The sequence below is a fragment of the Bombus fervidus genome, chromosome 1 (genome assembly GCF_041682495.2).
Source record: "Bombus fervidus isolate BK054 chromosome 1, iyBomFerv1, whole genome shotgun sequence".
Classification (NCBI taxonomy): domain Eukaryota; kingdom Metazoa; phylum Arthropoda; class Insecta; order Hymenoptera; family Apidae; genus Bombus; species Bombus fervidus.
The window spans coordinates 17,859,403-17,885,177 of record NC_091517.1 but is presented as its reverse complement, the minus strand read 5'-3'; the positions used below and the strand labels follow the sequence as shown (position 1 = coordinate 17,885,177).

The 25,775-nt window shown below is 41.2% G+C and overlaps 1 protein-coding gene across 6 annotated transcripts in view; it reads left to right on the top strand.

Moving 5' to 3' along the window:
• Positions 1–1,163: 1,163 nt before the first annotated feature.
• LOC139988674 (growth arrest-specific protein 2) overlaps positions 1,164–25,775 on the top strand; it is a 31,252-nt gene continuing 6,640 nt past the window's right edge. For 4 of the 6 annotated variants that reach the window (XR_011800185.1, XR_011800184.1, XR_011800183.1 and 1 more), the window contains exons 1-4: positions 1,164–1,344; positions 15,550–15,989; positions 24,321–24,445; positions 24,668–24,809. Coding sequence is in view for 3 of the 6 variants with exons in the window: in XM_072006349.1 (XP_071862450.1) it covers positions 15,770–15,989; positions 24,321–24,445; positions 24,668–24,809 (487 nt within the window). In the remaining 3 variants the exon portion in view is untranslated. The other 2 variants (XM_072006366.1, XM_072006358.1) reach the window with 2 other exon arrangements.

The window sequence follows — 25,775 nt, the reverse complement described above, 5'->3', positions numbered from 1 at the left end:
CGTGCATTACCGTTTAATGTACCCTACATCCCTGTTGTGGATATTACATCCCCTCTCCTTTATTCAGTTTATATTAAATTAATAACCACGCAATCATAATAAAACTCAATTAATCACAGAACTTTCAACTCATTATATTTCTTCCTGCAACTGTATAAATAGAAGAAAACGTTAAAATTATCCATCGATCTTCTAATGCTTTCTTCCATATATTTTCTGTTCATATTTTTTATTTCTCTAAAAGGTAAACAAATAAAGTACTGAAAGCATCGAACTTGAACAACGTACGCACACACGCAAAGAATCGAATTTCTCGGCATCACGAAGTGATAAGAGGTAGCTCGACGATGTCGAAAGTTGGTCCAGGGAGGAGGATACGAAGGATAGTATTCCTGGCCGGCAGAGAACGGCGAGTATTGATTAAGGGGTTCGTGGGGAGGTATCCTCGTAGTCGAGGGGATTTGCTCTGTGAATGCGCGCGGGGCTAAATGGAGGGGGTAGTCATGGGGTTGAAGAACACCGAGACGAGCCGACGGGGGTGTTTGGCCGATGTACTTGTTCGGGGGATTGCACTCAGTGGGTGCGTGTAAAACGCATGCGCGTCGTAACTCTGCTTTCGTACGCATGCACGTTTCTGCGTGTATTTACAGTGCATGGTTGCCGAGCCGGTACGCATTGGCGGTTTGCACGTGGCGTTCCCGGTGATTGACGGACAAAAGGAAGGGGGTTCGAGCTGCAAAAACTACGAAAGTAAAAAAGAGAAAAGGCAGTCAAAAGAAAGGTAGCTTGTCTCTCGGGCCGTATATATATATATATAATCTTTCGGGCAAGACGTATACATCTTCGTAGCGAGACTCGCGTGTGAACGATCGCCTATCTCTCTTCGACTCACAGTCCGAGAGTAACGAGAGCGATCTCTGTCAAAGTCGCGTCTCGCGTGGCGTTTAGTGTACGTCGGTACATACGTGAAATACACAATATAGTGGCCGTCAGTTCGGAGCGTGGTCGGCTGGAGAAACAGCGGGAGGTTCGTCCGTCTCGATAACACCTCCTTCTCGCTCTCCTTTTTTTTCGCATCCGTTCGTCTCGCTCTTTCGCCGTCGCTTCCCTCCCTCTTACTCTCCCAGCGGCAACAGAACCGGCACTGGCACATCGAAGGGCTGCAGTTGCGATCGGATGATCGACGAGTACGCGTCTGTTGTGCGCACTGTTGTGTGTTCGTCCGGAATGTCAGGTGTCCTCTCGATTCTTCGAGTCTCCTATCCTCGGTGAATTGGAGCAACAGCAGAGCTGAAGCTTTGAATCAAACAACGAGTATGAGCGATGTTCACGAGGATCCGTGAGGTAAGGGAACTTACGCACATACGTATTTTCCATTCGCGAATTTTAGGTTATACACGATGTTTCTTATAGTGGTTACACCGGTTTAGTCACTATACAGATTTGTTCGATACGTGTCGAAATGTGGTATTAGTTTACGTTTGTTTCCAAGAAAAGACTCGAACGGGCGAAAATCAGTCAGTAATCGGAGAATGTTATCGAGCTCTTATTGATTATTTTCTTGCTATACCTTCGGCTCTTCTTTTCCGTGTAATCGTGGTCAATGTGATTTAACGTTTTGGACGAGTCTAAAAGTCCTCTCTCGAGGACTTGCTATCACGCGTATGAGAGAAGGAATCTGAAGGAAAGAAGTCGAAGTTAAAACTGTAGCTTAATGCAATTAAAAGTAAAGATATCTATAGTAGATTTCGTAGAACGTCAGAACAGGGTCCTTGGGAGAAACCAATAAGTGTCACATACTCGATGTAACAATTAGTCGACTAACTGCGAGATTCTCTCGCAATTCTTTCCGACTCGATCGATATTCGCGTCTGAGTAGTGAGTAATTAATCGGCTAGTGGTACGATAGCACGAGGTACTTGACGTAGCGAAAGTGGCAGCAATAAGTAAGAGTTATCCCGTCGGTGATAACCCTTTTTATTTGCGCGATAAAATGTTTAGACGCAAATTGAATGCAATTGAGACGAATTGCGAAGAGTTACCAACTGAACGGGGACTAGTGAAAAACCGTTTATACACATATACCACGTTGGCCATCTGTATATTTTAATTGACACGATGAACATCGTTGTTCGTGCTTCGGGTTAGTTTATTTATCGTGACTGTTCCACAGTGGTTATACGGCAGCCGAAGCTGTAATCTTGTCCCCACGTGTTTATCCATTATTTCAGTTGAAGCCTCGCTTACACTTTATTAACACTCATTGTTGCTAAGTGTTTACCTCTTTAGATACGAGAATACGCATTGATTGGTAGTAATTGTCATTGGCTTGATGCTTATTATCTTCCTTTGTACGACCTGTCGACTTTAAGCAATACAGTAACTACGTTAGATTAAAAAAAAAAAAAAAAAAAAAACACAATGAACATATGCGATTTAAGATTCAGATAGGAGTTACGGTATGAATATGTCCTAATTTTTTAATCTTTTTGTCTACGGACAGCGAATTTTTATGCATTTACGTGAAAGTATAAAATATCCAAAAAAAAAAAAACGATACTTGTCATAATATGTAGTGGGTAAAACAAATCGCTGCCTGGGCTCTGCTCTTTTAGTATTCGCATAAATATCCACAGCCTACTAGTAATTGAACAACGTCTACGATTTTTCGTTTATACATATAATAGGAGTTCGTGTTGAAGTTCAATCGGTAGTTGTTCATTTAATCAAATACAAAGAAATAATATAAAGGAAACTCTTGGTGTAAAGTAAAATCGGAGAGTGAGGGGTCGAGAAGAAGATTCTCCGAGATACAGATGCGGGATCAAGTTTGTAATTGGAAGGTAACATCCGGTCCGGTTCTCACAGCAGGACGATCGGCTTTCGTTCGGCCGTGAACACGCCGTGGTGGAGGCGACGCAGGATCGTGAAAAGACGCCAGGCGAGAATACGGTCGCGACGAAGCTTAAACGTCGTTTGCTCGTGTGTGCCGCGCACATAAAGTCATTAAAGAATTTCTAAGGCGTCGGACAACGGCCTGCCTCCGCGAGCTTCGCTACACGCCATTGGCGAGCGTACGGTGGACAATGTAACAACTACACGTATTTCGTCTCCTCCTGGTGATTAGTGGTCGCCTTTAACACTCATCCGTTTCTCGTGTCTAATTGACACGTTGCGACAAACCAGCGAATCGCAGCTAGGGCATTCAGCTCCGTTTGCTTTCCAGCGATCTGAGCAAATCAAAAACAGACCATTGAAAAATCAAGTGTTGGAATACTTTCGTGAATGTGTATATAGGTCGACCTGTGTATATAAGTCGAATCTGGTTTTCGTGACGATGAAAAATTTGATACTTCGTTTGGTTATTCCTTCGTAATCGAATTTTTATTTGCTTACGAGTAAGTAATTGCAGGTGATTATAGCTTTTTATTCTGACGCGAGATGCAAGAATTAATAATTGGTATAGGTAGACTGTTTAATGGTGGAATAAACGCACGAGGATAATGTAATAACGAAATAAAGCCCGAAACACGTACATATTACGGTTATAAAAATTTCGAAATACGTATTATGGATACGTCTGCTGTGTTTAATGGTTAAAGGTAAGGGGTTTATAGATAAAACACGTAAAGAAGGAGGTAACTGTATTTTCGTCCAGTCGCGGGGAGACGTTCGCGTTATAGCGCGTCAACGGGAGTCGTAAATTCCCGCTACGATTGTACGAATCGACACCACGAACAGGACGATCCCCTTATTTCTTGTGGGAGAATAAGGGGTGATTGGGTTGGAATATAACTGGACTTCACAGTTATATTATATATGTATTTATTTATACTGGATTACACTACTAGATGTGAACAGACCGTGTTTGGAAAGCGTGTTGATGAACCCGAAGGTTGCTAGACGTGGTAGTTATAGAGGCGAGAACTTGACTGATATGTTAGGACTTGAAGTTGACTGTCCGAGAGCTAGTAGAACAGTGGACTTGACTGTCCAAGGGATCTTAGAGCAGTGAACTTGACTGTCTGAGGGCTAGTAGAACAGTGATTGACCTGTCTCGTACTATTTAGGAAGAAAGCTCGTTGTGGATGTATTCTTGTTGAACTAAGAACGCGGATTCGTAGTTCACACTTTTCGGTAGAAAAGTTAATGAATTAAATACGAAGGGACAGTCCTCGGCAAATATGACTTACGTTTGTTTCTGTCCTTGGGAAAAACCCGCTACCTCGCTGGGCAAACCTCCGCTTTCTCCGTAATGAGTACGAGCGTGCAATAAACCTAAGGACCCATTTAAGGGACCACTCATAAACCGAATATGTACAAAGGATGCAATTTTATTGTTAACAGATGTGGGCTATGGTGGTTCCTTGGGTTTATTGCGGATCAGTGTGACGATGTGCAGGCCTCGGCGGCCTGACCATGAGGGACGTCGCAGGTACCGACTCACGCGACGTAACAGTAACGATACCACGAAACTGTTTAAGATTGTTGGGTCGATCGGAGAATTTACATGCTAATAGACATCACGTTTAATAGATATAACTTTCCTGTAGAAATATAGTCGTTGTTACGATAATCAATAGACTGTAAGTCGTGATTCCAGGATATTTTTTACGTCCTTTTATATTCTCAAATATTTCGATTACTGACATAACTGAAGAAAAGGAACAAAAGCTCCGAAGAGATTGCCGTGGCAAACTTTTTCTTTTTTCTGTCCACTCGTTTAACTCTTTCTTCGTATCTTTCGAAAGCTATTCAGTGGCATTGCATATGCATACAATTGCAGGTTTCGATGATTCACAGTAGTTACATTTTCCTCGACGATAGCGTGTCAACTAAACACAAGATCTTTTGAAATCGATGTTCTCGGAATCGATGTAATTACTCAATCCGAAGCTTTCGATTAATCGATTGCATAATATGTTCCCTGAATCCGTTGACTTTGCCATATAAGCGCAAATCTATGCGGGTGCATCTAAATTGCAAACCAGTCTGGTGAAAGAAATTTTCTTTTTTCCTTCTTGTTTTAAAATATGAACGTGGTTGAAATTTTAGAGGCAAAACGTGTGTTTACAACGAAACTACCGTGGTGTAAGTTTAACGAAGTCACGACTTCGAAACCTACGTGTTCCGCGAATGCCTACTGCATACAAAGCACTGTAAATAATAACAAAAACGTTTACGGTGCAAATCGATAAAGCGTTCGATTGTCGAGAATACGTTTTGGTCTTTGTTTAACGGAGAACAATGAAGAAGAAGGCTATTTTCAAATATTTTTAAAGATTCTTAAGGTATCATATAGGATAGTTCTAGTTTTGTTATAAATTGGTTTCTTTCATTAATTAGAATGGTTCATCGAGCAGAGTAATTAGGAGATCATCTACTTAAATCTAATCTTTAATGAAGTTTAGCGAAGAAAAGTTGGAAGATATTTGTGAGGGTCGGAGTAAAATGGAAGGTAGAATACAAATGGATATAGTACATACGCTGCGCGAGATCTTTGGTATAACAATGGGTACTTACGAGCCTTGCAGGTCAATTTTTAACCTCTGAATCACAGGGTTCATATTTAATTGACCTTTCTCTTTCAATTTATAATCGCATTTACCTTTGATAAGTACATTGACTTTGATAAAGTTAAATAGGTGTAGGAATGTTGCGCCGTTGATTAATATTATTTCTCTAAATTTGTATTTATCGTATAATTTATATTTCATTTTTTACAATATCACGATCGGTGATTTCGTTTATTTATTTACTTAAGGATGACAAAAAAGACACAAATTTTCGTAATAACTCCGTGTGCACCGACTTTCTGATTAGTAGAACGTTCTGTAGCACATCGCACGGACATACTCACACGCGCTCACTATGGTCACGCTCCAAAACTGTTACTTATTACTTCAATCTTATTACCGCTAACGGAGCATTACCGCGTTTTAGAATCATATCTCTTCAGGTCCTCTCCAATCTTAGCCAACAGAAAATTTCCTATTCACGAGAAACGTTATTTCTTAATTTTCTTGTTTTATCTCTACATTATTTCCCGAATTACTCTCCACCAAATATAAATGATTTCCATTTCCATCATGACGGTTGCGCCTCGCAATCAGAATGTTACAAGACGACCTGTTAGACAAAGATTGATAGAACTAATTACGATCGAACGAGTTAAAAGACTTTAATCGACCAACCGGTCTGGTTCTTAACCATAATTTTCTGCTGGTCTATTTTCTTTGTCCCTTGTCAGGATCGTTGGATGGCGGGTTAAAAGGGCGTCCCATCCCATCTGTTTTATTTACGCGCGGCATATTCCCGTCAACGACGAGATATTCTCGTTCTTCCTCGTCTTTTTTTCGACGGTATATAGGGACAATCCCAATAACTCGTCAAACGACCAGGAAGAGGCAACACGGTACCTCAAACCACGCAGAAACGTATGGCCTCGTGGAACGGTAATTGGATAGGCACGCTCTGTTTATGCGATTTAATTAGACCCACAGAGCTACGGCGTTTGTAAATGGAATTCTGCGCACGGATTCCTTCCATATCTTTTCTCATTGACTGACATTGAAATAAAAAGTGCACCATGTACGTGTTCTGGAGCAGCGCCGGTAATCACGATGGCTTTCTACGCTCCTGAAATCGAACTCGATCGGAAGTCGATGGCGTGCCTCGGTGAATACGTTCCTCCACTTGGATCGATCAATCGCCACGCTCGAGAATGATGATTAATTGCTTCGTTCTATCGCAGTTATTCAATTTGATGATTTCAATAAGTGAATTTTTATACCTTCAGAAATTAATATATTTTGTTAGTTTGGTTGATTTGGTTGGACTATCCTAGTAAACGTCACGCTTTACGATTTTATTTGATTTTCATTTCTCGGATATTCCACGATTTCTTCTTTTATGCCGTAAACAGATTCCCTAGATCTTTAGAAGATGAATATATTAAGAATCGAGCCAGCAACTCAACGCGTTTGAAATTCGTACGATCAGATCTTTTATAGGTAATTCTTTTATTATTCAAATCAGAGGCTTTCTCGGGGTTTTTATCGCAGGCTATAGAGCCAAAGCTTCTCACTGTTTTGTTATAATTTAGAAAAGTATGTGTCTCGAATTATTTTTAATAATAAACGATCATTGGAATATCATCGTATGAGAAATAGTAACGAACGTTGTTACCATTCTTGGTCTGCGAAATATCTACAAATTCGAAACGGAGATGTAACTTTTGCACTCGTCTTCGCGTAAGTTTACTTTGCATCGTTCGCCGCCTATGCATACGGATTTTCCTGTATGAAAGTCTACACAAAGTCAAGAGAAGTTGTGCGAGGAAACGTTCACGTTGACGCGGTCCAGTTCGCCCGTTGCATTCAACATTCAACGTGTATCTTTTCGCTACCCTTGCGGAGGAGGAAAACCCTTAATTAGAGCAGCCATGTAATTATTCAAGAAACTTGGCTTTTTAGCCGACAAGAAAGACCGTATGTAACAAACGATGGAATGAATAAAACTGCGTGTTTGCAGGTTTGTCGGAACTTTAAACGATAATACGCGCTGTGCAACGTTTCCGTTTTCATCGTCTGATTCATTTGCCTGGGATCAAAGATGTCGTTTTTGGATATTGCTATTGGAAATTCGAAAATTCCAATTCAAAATTTAAACAGCTGGAGATGAAGAAGTTTGAATATTTGAAAATTTAGAAATTGAATTCGTATAGTTTGTAGTTTGTAGATTTGTATAGTTGAAAATTTACGGAATTCAAGATTTGAATATTTGAAAGTGTGAAAATTTAAAAGTTCGAGAAATTATGTAGATTCGAAGTAAAGATTTCTCTTAGAAGTTCCACGATAAGAATCGTTTTCTCTCTCCTTTTGCTTCATGCTTCTACCGCGGCAAAGGCTGTTATTATATTCAACCTGACGAAGTTCATCCGACATCGGAACTATAGCAAAATGCGTCGAGCATGTTTCGACGTTGAAATTCATTCAAAAGGCAAATGGAGTCGCAACGAAATATCCGACGTGGGACGCGGAATAAGATAAATTACATGCAGCAATTTATATTCGCATTTAAAATGAAAATATTCATCACCGCTTGATGATTGAGGAAAAAATGGTCATAGAACCGAAAATAGCATTACATCGTTACGTAGCAGTCTCACAGTACACAGTCGTCCATTTAAGATACCTCTGTTCACGTTACAGACCATTGACCACCCTCAACGAGCTCTTCTAATTGCCTGACCGGTCAATCTCAACAACCGCAACACTTGAGATAGCAAGCATCTCGGATCATTATCGTGTCATTATGCTAAACTAAATGACATCGAAGCGAAAGATTTTTCAGCGCTTCCGAGAACAAACTCTGTGTATTTTAATGAAACATAAATCAAGTCGCGTTCAACGATGTACGCATAACGACGTGCAACATTTTATCAGATCGTACTATATTTAAGATTCCAGTCTTAATTCGTTAAACTTTCATTCGCGAGTTCGACTGTTTCTCAAATTTTTTATCTATCGACAAACATCCTCGAAAATTTGTTAGTAACATTCCTCGTAACTTCCTCGAACAGAAACAGCCAACTCGAACTTTTTCGTTTTATCGTTCGAAACAAAGCTTGACACTTGACCAAAGTCTTTTCCATTAAAAGACTAGCTGAACAAAAAGTTGGTTGTTTTTTGCTCCCTTTTTATTCCCAGGCATCTTCCAACTCGACTTGTTTCCCCCCGCGCTCACAGATTGTCTGAATGGAGAACAACAGAAGAAGAAGCGGTGCGCTTCCGGCGGATCCAGTCGTATCGCTTTCATCGCGTTTCTACCGGGGGCCGGGCACGCGACTTTGTCGGCGCCTTTTACGGATCACAACGACGGTATCTTCCAGCGTAATCCGCCACCCACGTGTCCGAGTATTTGCCGCGCGAACGTAAACACCGATCGTGCACACGTGAACGTGTATCCTATCGATTCGATTCGCCTCGTAGTTCCATTGCCTCCGTTCACCACGACGCCTTCGGTCTTCGTTAAAATATACGTGACCTTGTTCTTCGAAATTACGACTGTTGTCCGGATAAAGCGACACGTGGGTCAAATCTCTCGCGAATACTGTTGACGCAATGTGCGTCATCGTGAAGCTGCTCTTTCGAAGAACGCACCCGCTACGGGGTTAATGGCGCAGAATCGTCAACACGGTGTCAGTGTGTTACACACGTGGTCTCAAAACGTGGCGTGGCGGATGATCGCTGACGCGTGAGTCTCGTGTACTTACTTACTACGTACCGGACATGCACACGCCGGCATGGATGAGATTGTTGGTACGGTGTCGTGCGTTTTCGCCGGTTGAACGAGCAGTCGAGTTTTCTGGGAAGCGTCCGAGAAGCCTGACGACCGATCGACGATCCAATTCAGCGATTATCCGAGCCGCGGGTACGATTGTTAGTCGGTCGTTGCTCTCTTCGTACACGCGCGCTTCGATGTGGCTTTCTTACGACTAGCTTATCAGCTGATGAATATCGTTATCAAGGAATAAATTTGTAAAGAATACACTAAACTAATAATCGTGAAGAATGTTGATGAAAATTAGCAACTGCTCCTCAACGTATGGCGTAATATTTACATAGTAGGCAGTGGTATTTGTCCATGAAGTGGTATTCGCAAGAGAGGGGGAGAGTAAAAATGAATTCGATGAAGTTGCTAATTTTTCATTAACGGAGACTATACTGTAATTTTTCTGTCTGCTCGCAAACAAGCGTGTACATGTCGAATCTCATTTTTTCGTGGAAAGAAAGTTGAGTCGCGATGTTATTTGAAAAGTTGGTATTAGAGGGCACGGAGAAGTTTAATTTCGAATTCTACTTGAAAGTGATTTTCAACTGCGTGTGCACGATTCGGTGCTTTCGAATGGCGGACTAACGTGACCGAAGCATCTGAAACGTATCGCGTTGGAAGTAATTAGGATTAATTTGTCTAAGTACATGCAATTACACGTTAAATTTCATATTTGCCATTAATTGAATTTCTGGTCATTTTTAAAAACGCGGTACATCGCAATTACGAGTTATTCAGAGTAATTAGCAGGGAAAAGTTCAAGGATGGAGCAGGTATATCGAAGCAATTTTTATGCACGGAATTTTGCAATCAATCTATGTATCAATCTGTGAAGCGAGCTGAAATTTTGATTAACGTTTTCCAAACATCAAATTTTCGCGACTTCGATGTGTGAAAAGTATCTTCGGTAATCCAGTGACATGTAATTTAAATATTCCTTTCGTTATTTAACTACGAGCTAAAAGAAATTCTTCGCCTTCCGAGGAATGCAACTTTTGCGGTTACATCGTACTTCTTTGTATTCGTGAAAAGAGCACGTTAGAGGAACTAATGAAGTTAAACTCCATTAATCCTCTTGCATCTTATAAAGATTGGAAAGCAACCGATATGCACTTCGATAAGTTAATTGAAGGAACGCAACCGTAACTTTCTAAAGGATGAACCCCGCTACAAGTTCTTTCACCAAAACAATCTCACGAGAATTTCTACGTAATCATAATATTTACCCGTTTCGTTACATCATTCGCGCGAACGATAGAAAAAGCAAAAAAGCAAAACGAAAAAAGCAAAAGTAAAGCGATGAAACGCCAGTGGAGGAACGCTTGCAGAAACTTTTCCACTTTCCAATACACATGGTGGTACGAGAAAAAACGTTGGATTAACGTGGTTTTCTTTTTCGATTGAGCGCGACGATTACGTTCGTTCGTGGAATACTTAGGCACGGCAAGCCGCGTTTACAATCCAATACAATTTCGCGCGTGGCGACGTCGCGTTTCGCGCCTGGAGACTTAATTAAAATCGGTATAATTTATTAGGTGCGTGGGTGCCACCACGCTCGCGACGCTGTTCGACGATCGACTCGAATCGAATACCGCGATTATCCTGCGAAACTTGCCATTCGTAAATATACGTTACCGCGAGTCGGACAGCTTGTGTCATTCTGTGGGCGATGATCACGTGTTCCGTGTTAAATTGATTGACCACGTCGTAGAAACAAATTGCATCGGACAATCGGTACGTTTTCATGGACTTCAAATTGCGAGCGATAACATTTCGCGATTATTTTCCTGATCGAATTCACGAATAAGCACTTCAGATTGATGTTCGATGAGTGTGACCGTGGGTGTCGTGTATTGCGTGTACAAGTACATCGAAACGTAACGGATGAAAGGATATGTACATAGTTCCGTATGAGATAAGGGTCCCTGTTATACCGTGATTTTTAAGAAGGTAAGGTAAATTGGAATTACGTGGAATTTGTTAGATTCGAGCAATTATGGGTGTACATTGTAAGAGTATAGAGTATATACTTTGTTATGGGCGAAATTTTTTAATAAGTAATGTATTTTGGTATTTATATTTATGCATTCACGTATCTATGATATACACGTACGTTTATCATTTTTTAAAAAACATATTGTATCAATGACGAAACGTCTGATATCTCTGAAATTACTCTTTCGATGGTAATTGCTCGAATCGCGCTATCGAATGACTGACGTCTTCGAAATATACTGTATAGGTAAAGCTATATATCAGTGACCTTCGAATGGAAGTTGACTGTGAATCGGTTAGAGCGACAACAACACGCAAATTCGTATAATTTCAAAAATAGCTAGTATCTTATAATAATTAGAGAATGCATTTGGTATCACGATTAACACTAACACTACTTCGCCATACTGAAATTAAAACACTTTTGAACTGTATAATGACTTTATCAAGTATCTCTGATATCATCAACTATTTCAAACATTTTATTTAAATGCTACATCCTGTCTCGTTTACACCTTTCATCGGTGTTGCCAGCAGCACGACCGTTGCTCCAGTTACGAAACACAAAACGACGGATGTCTAATTTTCAATTTCTCCAAAGGAACACGTAGACACACACGACAGCGAACGTATGTACGCATAATTACGAGATATCGGTGGAAAAGCAAACAAGAGCTCGCTCGCTATCTTGGCTCGATTAGGTTGCATCGATGCTTCACCTTGAGGCTAACACACTCGCTTCTCTGCTCCATTTGTCACGATAACGCGAAAATGTTATTAATTGGCCAGCTGTCGCCGGTAATAATCGATCACTAGGGTCGGTTGATTTACGAAGAACTCTATAACGCTCGCCCACCGAATATCTGGTAATTACTCAAGAATTCCCTATTTCTCTAAAATAAGTACACGCATCGAAACAAGTCGGTTATCCGGCCACGTATTATCATTTATATTACTTTCCGTTTGTATCTAATTTAGTTTTGTATGCAAAATAATGGTAATCGATTCTTGAGTAAACGAATATCCAGTAAAACGGTGAGTCATGTTCATATAAAAGAAAAAAAAAATTGTAGTTAATTACAGACTCGAAAAGAATAAAATACCATTAAAAATGCAACAGATCATCGATATACAATATACCTGCATATATGGAAAATATTTTCACTACAGACATTGTGATCACCGCTGCTTACATTATTTTAGTGCTAATAACTCCGTATTTACTCTTTTAATTCGAAGAAATTAACGCGCCTCCATATCTTAGTTAGAACAATCAAACTGTGAATAACTAATTCTGACCTCGAACCTGTTAACACATTAATAATCGCTAATATATCATTGCACCTTTCCACGATTAAAGTAAGTCCGTGAGAATCAATTATCAGGGATTTTGAAAAAAGGCGTTTCGATTTTTTATCTTAATTTTTCGCGGTTCTTGTGTTTCAAGATTTCGGTAAAATTCAAATTATCAGTCTCTCGAACATAATAATACGATAATATATGAGATATCGAGGTTACACGATCATTTCTATAACTCTAGACTTTGCTATTTTCAATTATCGTGCGACGCACAAGACACCACGTGATCTGTCCGCAATTGCGTTAACAAATCACATTTCCATGTAAAAATAGGGAAAAAAAGAAGTGAAAAAAGAAAAGACTAATGTTGCTTGGACGCATAGTCGAGAGTCCTCACCTGTTTACAACGGATTGCATTACATCGAGCAAATATAGCGATAGCAAGTTGATAGATCGATGTCGAAGGACATACGTAGGTTTGCTCATCGATCACGAGACTATCATCTGGATTTTCATTTCATCGATTCGAATAGATTCCGATTGATTTTCCTGTTTTCAGGTGTTACGTCGCGTGAGTCGGTACCTGCGACGTCCCTCATGGTCAGGCCGCCGAGGCCTGCACATCGTCACACTGATCCGCAATAAACCCAAGGAACCACCATAGCCCACATCTGTTAACAATAAAATTGCATCCTTTGTACATATTCGGTTTATGAGTGGTCCCTTAAATGGGTCCTTAGGTTTATTGCACGCTCGTACTCATTACGGAGAAAGCGGAGGTTTGCCCAGCGAGGTAGCGGGTTTTTCCCAAGGACAGAAACAAACGTAAGTCATATTTGCCGAGGACTGTCCCTTCGTATTTAATTCATTAACTTTTCTACCGAAAAGTGTGAACTACGAATCCGCGTTCTTAGTTCAACAAGAATACATCCACAACGAGCTTTCTTCCTAAATAGTACGAGACAGGTCAATCACTGTTCTACTAGCCCTCAGACAGTCAAGTCCACTGCTCTAAGATCCCTTGGACAGTCAAGTCCACTGTTCTACTAGTTCTCGGACAGTCAACTTCAAGTCCTAACATCTCAGTCAAGTTCTCGCCTCTATAACTACCACGTCTAGCAACCTTCGGGTTCATCAACACGCTTTCCAAACAAGGTCTGTTCACATCTAGTAGTGTAATCCAGTATAAATTAATACACATATAATATAACTGTGAAGTCCAGTTATATTCCAACCCAATCACCCCTTATTCTCCCACAAGAAATAAGGGGATCGTCCTGTTCGTGGTGTCGATTCGTGCAATCGTAGCGGGAATTTACGACTCCCGTTGACGCGCTATAACGCGACCGTCTCCCCGCGACTGGGCGAAAATACATCAGGTTTTTTACCTACATATACATGTATATGTAAGTTCCAAAGGGCAAGATGCGAAAACATCGTTTTACAGTTATTTCTCTTTAGAAATATAAACGTTGCCAATCTGCTTCGAAGCAATAAGAAGACCAAGTTTTTACAAAATTGAAATTTGAAATTTTTACTTTAAAGTAAACTACACGTATCGACATGTGCTAACTCGAACTTCTAAGCGATTTTATAATCTTTCTGTATCTCTCTCGCTAATAGTAAAGCGTATTGAACGCTTACATCAGACAGCGTTCGCCACTAGATTTACGTCACGCGAAGGCGATAGCGTTCTCCGTGGAAGCTTAGAAGGATTTATGAAGATTTCATTTTTTTCACCCATTTATTCTCTTCTGTCCTGCTTTTTTTTCCATTCCCCTCGTTCGATCGTTCGATCGTTCGAATCCCACGCAACGATTCAGTAAAATCGCGAGGTTTCTGCGTGAGACGTCTCGCGTTCCCCGGGGGCTGTCGATGAATGCTAATGGCGTCGAATGTCGTTTAAATACAGAGGCGTTTGTGGACATTGCGAACGCGAGCCTCGTGGAAATTTATGTCCATTCCTTGAACCGCGATCTACCAACGACACGTCGGTGACTATATTTATTATCAGACTGCGAATATTTATGCAGATTCAAATTTTGTGAACAGAATTGAAGAGATGGAACCTAAACTGAGATTTATTTCACGCGTTGGATATTAATCATGACTGAGCCCCTGCATAATGAACCGTGTAACAAGTTTGCAGTATCCACTTCGAGGTCGAGAAGTCTCATCCTGCAGTCTCATCCCTCTCAGGGCTATTACGAAAGATTGTCGACCGGGATATTATAAACAGCTCCGCGTAACATAAAACCCATTCATTCCCGAAAACGCCACTCGAGGCTCGTTTTCCTTGCTGCCAGTCATTCGTGTCAGACTCATCTCTTGGCCAGCGGCCTTGGTCCGTTTACGGTTAACTCGTGCCCGTGTCTTCCGGCACGGATCTTGCGTCGTTTATCTATCACATTAACAAGGAAGTTAGAGAACCCGAAAACGAAAAAATATTTAAAACTTCGTAAACATCTAAGCATCCGTAAACACAGCCTTCCGCGTTAGAATTAAAATATGAAAAAGAGAAAGGCAGTTCCACGGAACAGATAGTTTTCGAAATAAAAATCCTTAGATGTATTCCGATTTCATAAAAATCTGTCGAGATTGCAACATTCAGAGGTCCGTGTTTCCCAACTAAATTCGACCAAAAAGATGACTTATACCATAAACCCTATAAATTTCACGTGCACCGCAACGTATACCACTTAAAAAATGGCCCTGATAACTGGTTAGATAAAGCGAGTAGATAAAACCCATAACCAGTTAGCGAAGCACTGTTGTATCTCAGCTGATTGAATCGCGGACGGCTTTCCTGGTATTCGGATCATCAAGATCGCTTCCTTCCTTGCTCGATGGCAAGAAGAAATCGAGGCAACATGCCCACGTTAAGACGCACGATAAGACAGAGAGGGTTTTGGTTTTCAGGCTCGCGTAATCGACAGACGTGCCGCATTGCACGGCGTCGCCGGGACTCTTTAGCAGTCGAGAGGAACCGGTGAGAAATCGGTGGCGCATCCAAAGGAAACCTGCAGACACCAGACGGGCGAAAAGAGAAGGGAAATATTAAATCTGGTCTGGTGGAGGACAAGAGGAAGTGGGGCCGGTGCGGGCCACCGGGACGCTTCTCGGTCCTTTCCGCCTCAGGATGTCGTACGCCAATCGATTCCCGTCTTCGCAGCACACCCGTTATCGTAGCAGCTGGGGACCCTCTTCAGTGACTGTGTTCAATCGCGCCGACGTGCCCAGGCCCTCGCCGGAAGAGGAAGAGTACGCAGAGTTCTATCACGAGCGTCTGCACTCGGCACAAAGCAGACAGTTGCTGCCGCTGCAGGAGGACCTCGCCGATTGGATCAATAAAACGTTGAGTGAGTAGCTGTCTGATTTTATATTGCGAGATTTCGAAGGGGAGTAAGGGGAGGCAGGGTGGAACAAGGACGTGCAAGCTTGCGGGGTTGAGATGTGTTGGCATTGCTGGTTGGTAACCAGAGAAACATGTGGCACCAGTGGTAGCGCCGATGACATAACGTGTTTGTCAGGTGGAATTGCTGTATTGGAGGAATTAGGTGAAGCCAGGATTAGACGTCGAAGTAGCTCACAGAGTAATCGCTTGATAAGAAACAGCGAAACCTTTGAAAGGGACTGTTCTTTCTTTGTTTTTGCTTCTTATGGAGGTTTGTTCGCAAACCGTGAATCTTTGCAATTATGTTCCCGGACCGTGAAGAATTAAAAGTAGGAAATACTACTTCAGGATTCGAAGTAATTTTATTCTACTTAAAATGCATACTTTTTATAATTCGATATATAGGGTAGTCTGAATAATTCCTGATTATATCAATTCTTTAATAGCATAGTAAATAAGAATTGAATCACCCTATGCATGCCGCTGTGAAATTTTTCGATCGATAAACTAAATTCGTCCATCGTCTTGATTTGCGAGAGGTGACTGGCGCGAAAATTGGTCGTATCCGTTTCCCGTAATCCAAATATATACGTTTTTATCTATCGATCGATGTTTCAATCGGTTTGTGAAAGCCTCTCATAAATTCACGTAATATTTATCACGAGCAAAGGATATTTGTTTTTTAGAAAGAAATCACATCGTGTGAATGTTGTTTACATCCAACGTTTAAAATTCCTATATTAAGAAAAAGCTCTTTGTACTTGGAATCTGATAGTGATTTTCATGGACATTTAGCAAAAGTAAATCTTGAAGATTCCAGACCGTGGAAGCGTTTTCTTATCGTAACAAGTAAGCTTCTATTTTTACGTGCTTGTGAAAGTTACGAGGTGCAGAAAGGAATCGGCATGATGTAACGAGGATCGCAGTTCCGTGCGTGTACTCGGCTGCTTTTTTTCCGTGACCGCGTGTTTTCTTCGCGATGTGAGTTCGCCTTAAAGGGACGGAGGAAAGAGCTCGTCGCTCGGCGGTATACAAGGCGTGCGTACATGGCTTTCGTAGCGCACAAAAGGTTCGCATCTGGCGCGACGTGGGAAAGGATATTCGTAACATTTGGCCTTTCGTTCCGTCACGTTTTTGGCGGATGGTCTCGCGAAGGAGAACGTATCCGTATTTCCCGATACGAGGATTTTTCCAATGTAACGATCTGATAGTCGATAATTTTAATAGATCGTTTTGAATGTACAGCAAGAAATGTGGTAATTGCGAATAACAATTGATCGATCAATTTACCGTGGTTTAGAATTATTAGAAGTGAAGATAATCGGAATATATTATGCAGAATCGTAGACGTAATTTAATGAAAGCGATGAGATCATAGGAACAAAGATGAGAATAAGAATAACAAGCATGTGGAACATTTATGTAACGTGTATATTGTTAATATAATAAAATGTATACCGGATGATGAACAAAGATGGGGCAAAGTGTTAGAAATATACGGAGGAAATCGAGGCTGCAGTTTCCAGACTTTTTAAAAACAAAGCAAGCGATCGTAATTAACAAGGGATTGAAAAATAATTCCATTTTGGACTCGTTGATTATGAATGAATTAATATCGTTGAATTTGATTAATTAGTAATGGATGAAATGTGCATCGGTTAACCGGCGTGGATTTATTGCCGAATAATTTGCATCCGTAAAATGGAATCCATTATGACGATGGAAATCCAGCTGCATTGGTTAGGATCCTTGAGCCCATGCATGATTCAAGAAATCCTATAAGGATCGATGATCGATGTCGTATCTTGTAGCAGATTTATGTGTTTCGCACAGTGGGACGATAAAGTGACATTTGAGGAATTTTTGAAATATTAGATATATTAATACGCATGTCTGAAACATTCCTGTAGAATGTATCTTCGTTCCTGATGGATTCTTATTCGGACATTCAACACAAGTTTGCTAATGATCTCGTATAAAGATCAAAGTATTTTCTTGGTTTTCGTATTGGAATATCGGTACAAAAATGTACAAAAAGTACCGTAAACGATGATTATTATTATTATTAATGCAAATAAAATTCTATTCGTTAGAAATTCAAATAGAACTGGTTTAATTTGCTATAACTGCCTAATTTAAATGAAGAATTTAAATAGAAATAGGATAATTGATACCTATAATCGTCTAATTTGAATAAAAAGTCTATTTTAAACAGAGGCATGTTCCGATATCTTCGTCTCAGATTCGTTTGTTTCTTCTGGATAGTTTCGTAGATCAAACAGCAACATGGACTAACCGTCGCATCGACTAAGATAATTCGCGAGATCTCTGGCGCGATACATTAACGAACTTCGAAGTGGGTGAAAGTTTTCTTCATTGACTGGATTACACGCAAAGATCACGAAACGCGCGTTCTCAGAGGCAACGTATAGCTAATACTACGAGAATCTTAAACCCTTTCCGCTCCATTCCATCCGAGAAAACAATTGGTGGGTGAATTCGTAGAATACGTGTTCGTTTCCTCGTTCGATCCATTTACCTAGCGTTCGCTTGGAATTGTTACAGTTTCTAATTTCTCTGGCGCTTCATACTTCGCCATTGCTTTTACTAAATTACAAAAGAATTGATTTTTAATTTTTAAAAAGTTACGGAAGAATTTTTGTTGATAACATTGAAACGTTGAAAAGGTGGATAAAACAGATACTCTTTCTCTACCACAGAAATGGATGTTCCTGCTTTCTTGGAAACTAATCAGTTCACGGAGAGTCTAGCGCTTTTTTCGTCTCAGGTACCAGTGTGACCGCCTTTCTGAACTACTACTTTCCTAATACGGCGATAATACGAGCCGTTGCGTAAAATAGAACCGCCCCGATTCATCGAACGTCGCGCAAAGTCACCATTCTGAACTTATACTACTTTAAGTAAATAACTTTATCTATACTTGATAGCCTACTTTTGCGTTGCTGTTAATAATCGGCCTAGAGACATCCTCGGAGACTCGTAATTCATAAGACTCGCTTACGTAGAGCTTCTTTTATCGGCGAACTTATTACAAAACTTGATCGATAATCCGCATTCGAGTATTCATCCTGCCGAAGGACTCGATGTCTCGAACTGAAATGGAACAAGCTGCCGTTTCGTTGTTCCATTTTTATCTGGTTTACCGGTAACGTTGTTATCGATGTCAAGGAAGGTTGTTTCCGTACGAAATGTCTGTAACATGTTGCCATATATTTTGGTGAACGGAGCGTTCGAACGATCGCGGTTTCATGCGACCTCGAAGAATCCAGCCGCAAGATCTGGACCACCATGAAGGATTACGACACGAGCGGTCTCTCGAAGAAAAACGACTAATACGCGCGCCGACTGGTACCGTGTCGTCTTTCTGGATGCGAACAGATTGCTTTGAATTACGCGAAACGCGGTTGCACGGAATTTATTAACGAAACGACTCGCTGTTACTTTATTAGCTCGCTATGGCGAACGCTTTCGGTCTACAAAGTACGTTTTGAACGTGCAACGTGGATCTTTCGATTTTATTTCTTATCCGTTTGGCAATCTTTCTCTATCTGATCTTATTATCGAAAAGATTTAGAAAGCATCGAATCGATACAATGTGTAGGAAATCGGCACTGATATCGAAAGTAGCTTGATAAATATCTTCGTTCTTACGCGTACATAATACGCTTATGCACTTATAAGAAGTGAGGTACTTTTGAATGCAGACGATAAGAGATATTATTATAAACACGAGAGAAGAATAAATAAAACTAACGCAGAGTTAGAAAAGATTAAGAAGAAACTTTCTTTTTCAAACTATCTACTTTGGTAGATACGTGTCGTTTAGAAATTTATAATGTTAATTATCACACGGCCGCATATCGAATGACCAAAACTGCGATAATTAGTACAATAATCTTTCGTTATATCGATGTTGAGGAGTACTTGCGTATCTAATTATATCGCGTGGTAATATCACGTTGGTTTCTCATCGCAGCTTCAAAGCTGCAGCATTCTAGAGAGAAAAAGAGGAACAACGAGAGAGAAAGATAGGTCGGCAGCCTTTGCTCGCGGAATCGTGTGTGGGTACCTCTGCCGTGTCGTTACTATTCTCGTTCCGCCGGTGCGGTGTACGATTGAAGCGTGCATACCCACACCCACGCCAGCGTTAACGGAGGAGGAGACCGTTTGAAATGCAGCGTGGCGGTCAACTCTCCCGTCTGCATTCAATCGAGGGGGAACTTAATGCGCGAGGGTGAGCTACACGCGGGGTGTTTGCGCGGGGAAAGATAACCAGAGGCCCGACGACGTTTCGCTGTTTGAACTGAATTATTTCGAGTGTGTCCACGACTGTCGCTCCAATTAGCGTTTCGCGTGCACAAGGTAAATGAACGCGCAACGCGACTACGCTTCCAAACAGCTTCAATGATTAACGATTATTGACGGTGATATGAATTCTGTAAAAAAAAAAAAAAAAGAAAAAAGAAAGAAAAACTAATCCTCTTGTGGGATATAGATAACATTTTGCCGCGTTGATTGGATTCTTCGTACTACATCGTAGTTCTCTATAAACGAACGTCTTCTTGTTTATGTAATTACAGAGAAGCTGTGGTTTATTTTTGAAGAAAATAAAATATAAATTAGTAATTGTTATTAATAGGAGATTAAAATATGGATAGTTTATAAGAGGAAATAGAATCGTTGTAAACCCACGTGTATCCCTAATTCTTTGATTAAATTACATCCTGTTAAAAACGAGCTAGTGTCCAGATACTTGTATGAGGTAGTACATGTCACGAGGAGTGTCGTAATTGGATGATTGGTGGGGATTGTAGTTTGTTGGAAGGTTGGTGATTTATGGTGATAAAGTGGGTTTGGTTAGTGACATTGTCTCTCTTTGTCTAAAATCTAGTTGATTGTCATTTATACAGTAACTTTAACATTTTTTTTACCACGTGATTAGAGAATTTTCAATCAAAAACGTTGGAAAATTCTAACTTTATTGCTTCAATGAAAATCGTGTTTGAAAACATGAATCCGTCACGATTAAAAAATCGATTTCCTATTTATAGCCTTATTGATAATACGATCGAACACATTGCAATTGGATTTATTCAACTAAATCCGGACATCTAAGCCTTCGATGCGGCTCTCGATTTGGTTGTTCAAGGTTAACGACGTGAAAGATTAACAACGTCATTGCGACGAAGGAAGAACTATATTTTCCATTGGTTCAGAATCTCTACTATACTGTAATATTAACGGTTTAAATTACTGGAAACAACCATCGTATTAAACCCACCAATTGGAAATAAGTTATCTTGGAAACAATCAATGTTTATCCCACACGATCTCGCCGACCGAAGTACCTATTTTCAATCATCCACCGTTTAACACGTGTCAGCCTTCCAGTGAATCATCAAAGACTCATTAAATTCTTGCAAAAAACTTCGCAACTGTTTCACCCACGTCTACGAATCCGGATTCTAAATGTTTCATTTATCAAAACGTGTAAGCTTAAAATTGCCTACATTTCTAGAGGATAGTTGGAGAAATGAAATTCAGAGAAAATAAAAATCAAGATTCTAAAGTTAAAAGTCCGCCATGGCGAATATTCATAAATAAGGAGAGAAGGATTATATTTACCCATCGTCGAATGCCTATTATCATAGTCGAAGGAAGAGGTGTTCAGTTTAGGGCAAAACGAAAAATCAGTTAATTTCCTGTGGCGATTATTAAAATAATACGAAAGGACGGGACCTTTCGACCCACACCCTGCGTCTGCGCCGGCTGCAGCGGCGTCTGACTCAACCGGAAGTCTGCCGGGCACCCCTCTTCCTTCGTGCCACTTCTTCTCCCTGCATCGTGGCTACCTGAAGCCGCATTACGCATAATGGGCGTACATACGCATAGCCGACACGCTTGCGCGTGTAAAAGGGGCTCGATGGATCGTGGATTTAAAAAGCAGGGGACGTTCGCGAATAGGTTGCTTGTTCGGCATGGGCCATGGACGGCTACCGAACCGTGAATCGTACCAGTGTGGTGAGACCTTCGACCCTGGTACCAATGGTGCTGCACGAATTCAGAACGAAACCACTTAGAATCCATTCTTCCACAAAATCCTTCACAAATGCGAAATTACGAATAACTTTGTTCCGTAGATTTTTCTTTCGTACTGTCTATTTTGGGGACAAACTGTGTGGGGTCCATGCGATGACGAAATAAAAGCTGCCGTGTCACTGCGTGTTTTATGGTAACTGGTTATTGCAGTAATATATCGTACTCGAATTAATGCATCGATCGAACAATGCCAAGGACGATATCGGCGGGATACTCTGAAAAAGGTTCGAGCCGCTGTTTAAGGAGGTCAGACGAACGTTAAAATCGAAGGGTAGCGTACCAAGGATATTAAGAAAATGGGGGTCACGGTGTACGGTCGTTATCGGCACACGTAATACCACGCTATTAACCCAGTAGAAATTATACTTTAAAAAATTCTGTCATAGATTTCCTGATGTCTCTGAGGGATACTATTATACGAATACTCAAGAAAAAATAGGTAAAGTTACATACTGAAAATGTAGAACGTAATAATCTTACGTTAGACAAACAGTAGCTCGATCGTGCAAAAGATTCGCACGAAAATTCATCGTCTAATTGTCGAATACTTGGACTTCGCTCTTTCCCTTAAACGGCGCCGCGTTATCAACTCGTATAGTGTCGAACATAACTACTGCAGTCAGTTCCGGGTGACCGAGTTGCTGTTGATCGTCGCGCGGTTCGCACTCAAATACGTTCACGCCCGTGATCTTTCGTAAGATCGAGCAAGGGTTATACATCCTATGAACACAAGTATGAGAGCAGTCGTTATCACGAGCTCGTTGCGCTCGGTTTGCCATTGTGTGTCTCCAGGCCATATGCGAACGATACTCGCGTACCAGATCTGACGACGACGTCCGTATGCACGCTGTGTTACCTGTACACGTGTGCGCACACGTACACGTTGCATACACATGTGGCCCACGTGTGTGTCTCACGAAACAACATGTGATGGACTTAACTCCATAAGCCTGCCCGTTAATTTTTTTCTCGTTCTGCCCCGGGTGCAACCCTATTGTTAGCAGGTCGAGTCACGAGCCACGACGCTGGTTCTCATTACCATCCGTATCTACGAGGCTTTATCGTTCCGTCAGCCCAACCTAGTTCCCATTTCCCATCGTATCCTGGCTATATCTATATACATGGCACGGATCGTGTCGTGGCCCATCGGGTTTTCCTTAGATTCTCGACCGTCTCCATCTATCCCAGCAGCGTGGGAGAACCGTGGGTGCCTCTGTATTATTTCTTTCCCTCTACGTAGCGTAACTTTGCACGTGTGCGTCCGTAACGCTGCATCGCGATGTCTGCTTCTGGTACAGAACGCGAGGCGTTCGAAAAATCTCGGCCTTGATCCTGTTTACAAGCCAACGAAGCCGGCAAACGAAATTGAAATGATTTCGTGCAGTCACGCACGAATTGGCCTATCGTGAGAGTGTCCCAGCTAGATCGTTTTTCGCTTGACCGAGCACGCCACCGTGAAACGGTTCTGGCGTTCCTAGCGATCAATTTTTCGTAGGCCTAGAAATTAACGTGTACTAAATACAAGCGAGGGTGGATGCAGATGTACGACGAGTTGAGAAGATCGAAGGAAGAGTATGTACGAGGATTGATACGAGCGGAGATTCCTTCAGTAGATAGAGGTTCTATAGATGAATCTGAAGCAATCCATTGAATGGTTTCTCACGTTCTCTGACAGTCGTGTCATCTTAGAGACCTCTGTCGCCTTTGATGAGCCGCGATAGCGCGTCGCCATGCATTCGCCAGGGTTAATTCGCTTTCTCCTTCGCACGATAGCGAAGCGCGGTTGAATAGTTCAACATTCCGATCGATTAGGAAGTTTTCACTCTTCGATGTACGAATTTTTGAAGATTTTGTAATTGAAAAGGATCGACGAGATATGTTATAGTAGAAAGTTGCAAAAGAGCGTAATTACATTTCTACCAACGGCTCGAAAGCTCTGAGAAACTGTAAAGCGAAAGTCACCCCGCTATTGCCGCGAAGAATTTGACTACGATGGAGAGCCCGAGGAGAACTGCTCCATTGTTTCCAACAATGACGCCACTTCGTCGATGCTCTTGGCTGCTTTCGAGAGGCCGTTTGCGTAATACGTTGAATCGACACAAAGATGAATTGTCGGCTTGTTAGTAGACTAAAAAGAATAAATTTTATAAGTGGACCGCATTTCTTTTTATCTCAGACTCGGAAATCGTATCGGGAGACAACTTCTTCGACGCCTTGGACAATGGCGTGGTGGTGTGTCGATTGGCGAGGGTTATCCAGGAAAAGGCGAGGACAGCGATTGATGCTGGAAAAGCGAAAGGGGTGAGTAATCGCGCTGTTGAGAGACTACCGTTAACATTCGTGTAAGATGAACTGTGCGAGTAGTATCGATCAGTTCGCGTATTCCTTGTCAAATATTTCATTTCCGATTGTTTTTCGTATGTAAATAAAATATAGATCCTGTAGATAAGTCATTTATCGATCTTCTCGTCTTCGTGTAATAAGCATTTTTTCAATGATCGATTCCTCGCGATTCTTTTTCAGCCTATGCCGGTGATAAAGGGCCGCTGCTGGGAAAATGCAGCGCGTCGCAGTTTCTTCTCTCGGGACAACATGGAGAACTTCATACAGTTCTGCAGACGACTGGGCGTACACGAGAATCTTCTGTTCGAGAGCGACGATCTCGGTAAGAAAGCCAAGAGCTAATCAATCTTAATTCGTTGAAATCGACTTGCCTGGTTTATTAGCCGCGTTTCGCTCGCTATAGCTGCAACTCGACCATAACTGAGCCGATTAAAAGCGAAATCCCGCCAATTATGCCGCGTGGCCGGCTGTGCGTGGCTATGCAAATGCAAAGCTACCACGAAAGGAAGAATAATCGCCGCGAATTAACCGCGTCTCGCGGTGGTAACGATGAAAAAGAGTCGTTTTTCCCTCGTAGCCGACTGACTTTCAATGCAACGACGAAAAACAATGAGCGCTCGTAGCTGATGTAATCTCGGAAATGAAGCTTCAGAGTTACGAAAAAGTGATCCACTGGGTCACGCGTTATGGGGATGGTTGTCGGGCAAAATGGTGCTGTCTATTTTTACTTTCTTATACATACGTACGTATACTGGAATCTTGAAGTACGATAACCGAGGAAGAACAATGGGCCCATAAAGAATAAGTTCCGAAGTTTACTTTCCCCTAACTTTGCCTTTCAGTAACTTCGAACTTCTGTCGTTACTGACCTCTATCCTCCTTTGTACTTCGTCTTCCTTTTACGATCGTTTGGTACACATAGCTCTGATATACTGCCAATTCAGAAGTTAAGGGAATGAAAATAATATTCAAAGATCTCGTATCAAAGACGATTGTATTGATTTCAATTACTACTGCAACATCCAATCAGTATCTAATAAAATAACATTGTATATTTTTCAAGAATGTTTCGAAAATTGTGTCTGTTATTATTTCATGGTCTAATTGTAGCGGTAATTATTTTTTTAATTCTTTCACTTTTCATTCTCATGTGAGAAGAAAAATCCGATTATAGAAGATTAATATACTTACGTTTCTATTAATAACACGCGTTTCTCAAATATATCACTTTCATCGAATATAACACGTCACTCTGCTTTTCTTCTGCTACAATATCTCCAATAGAGTG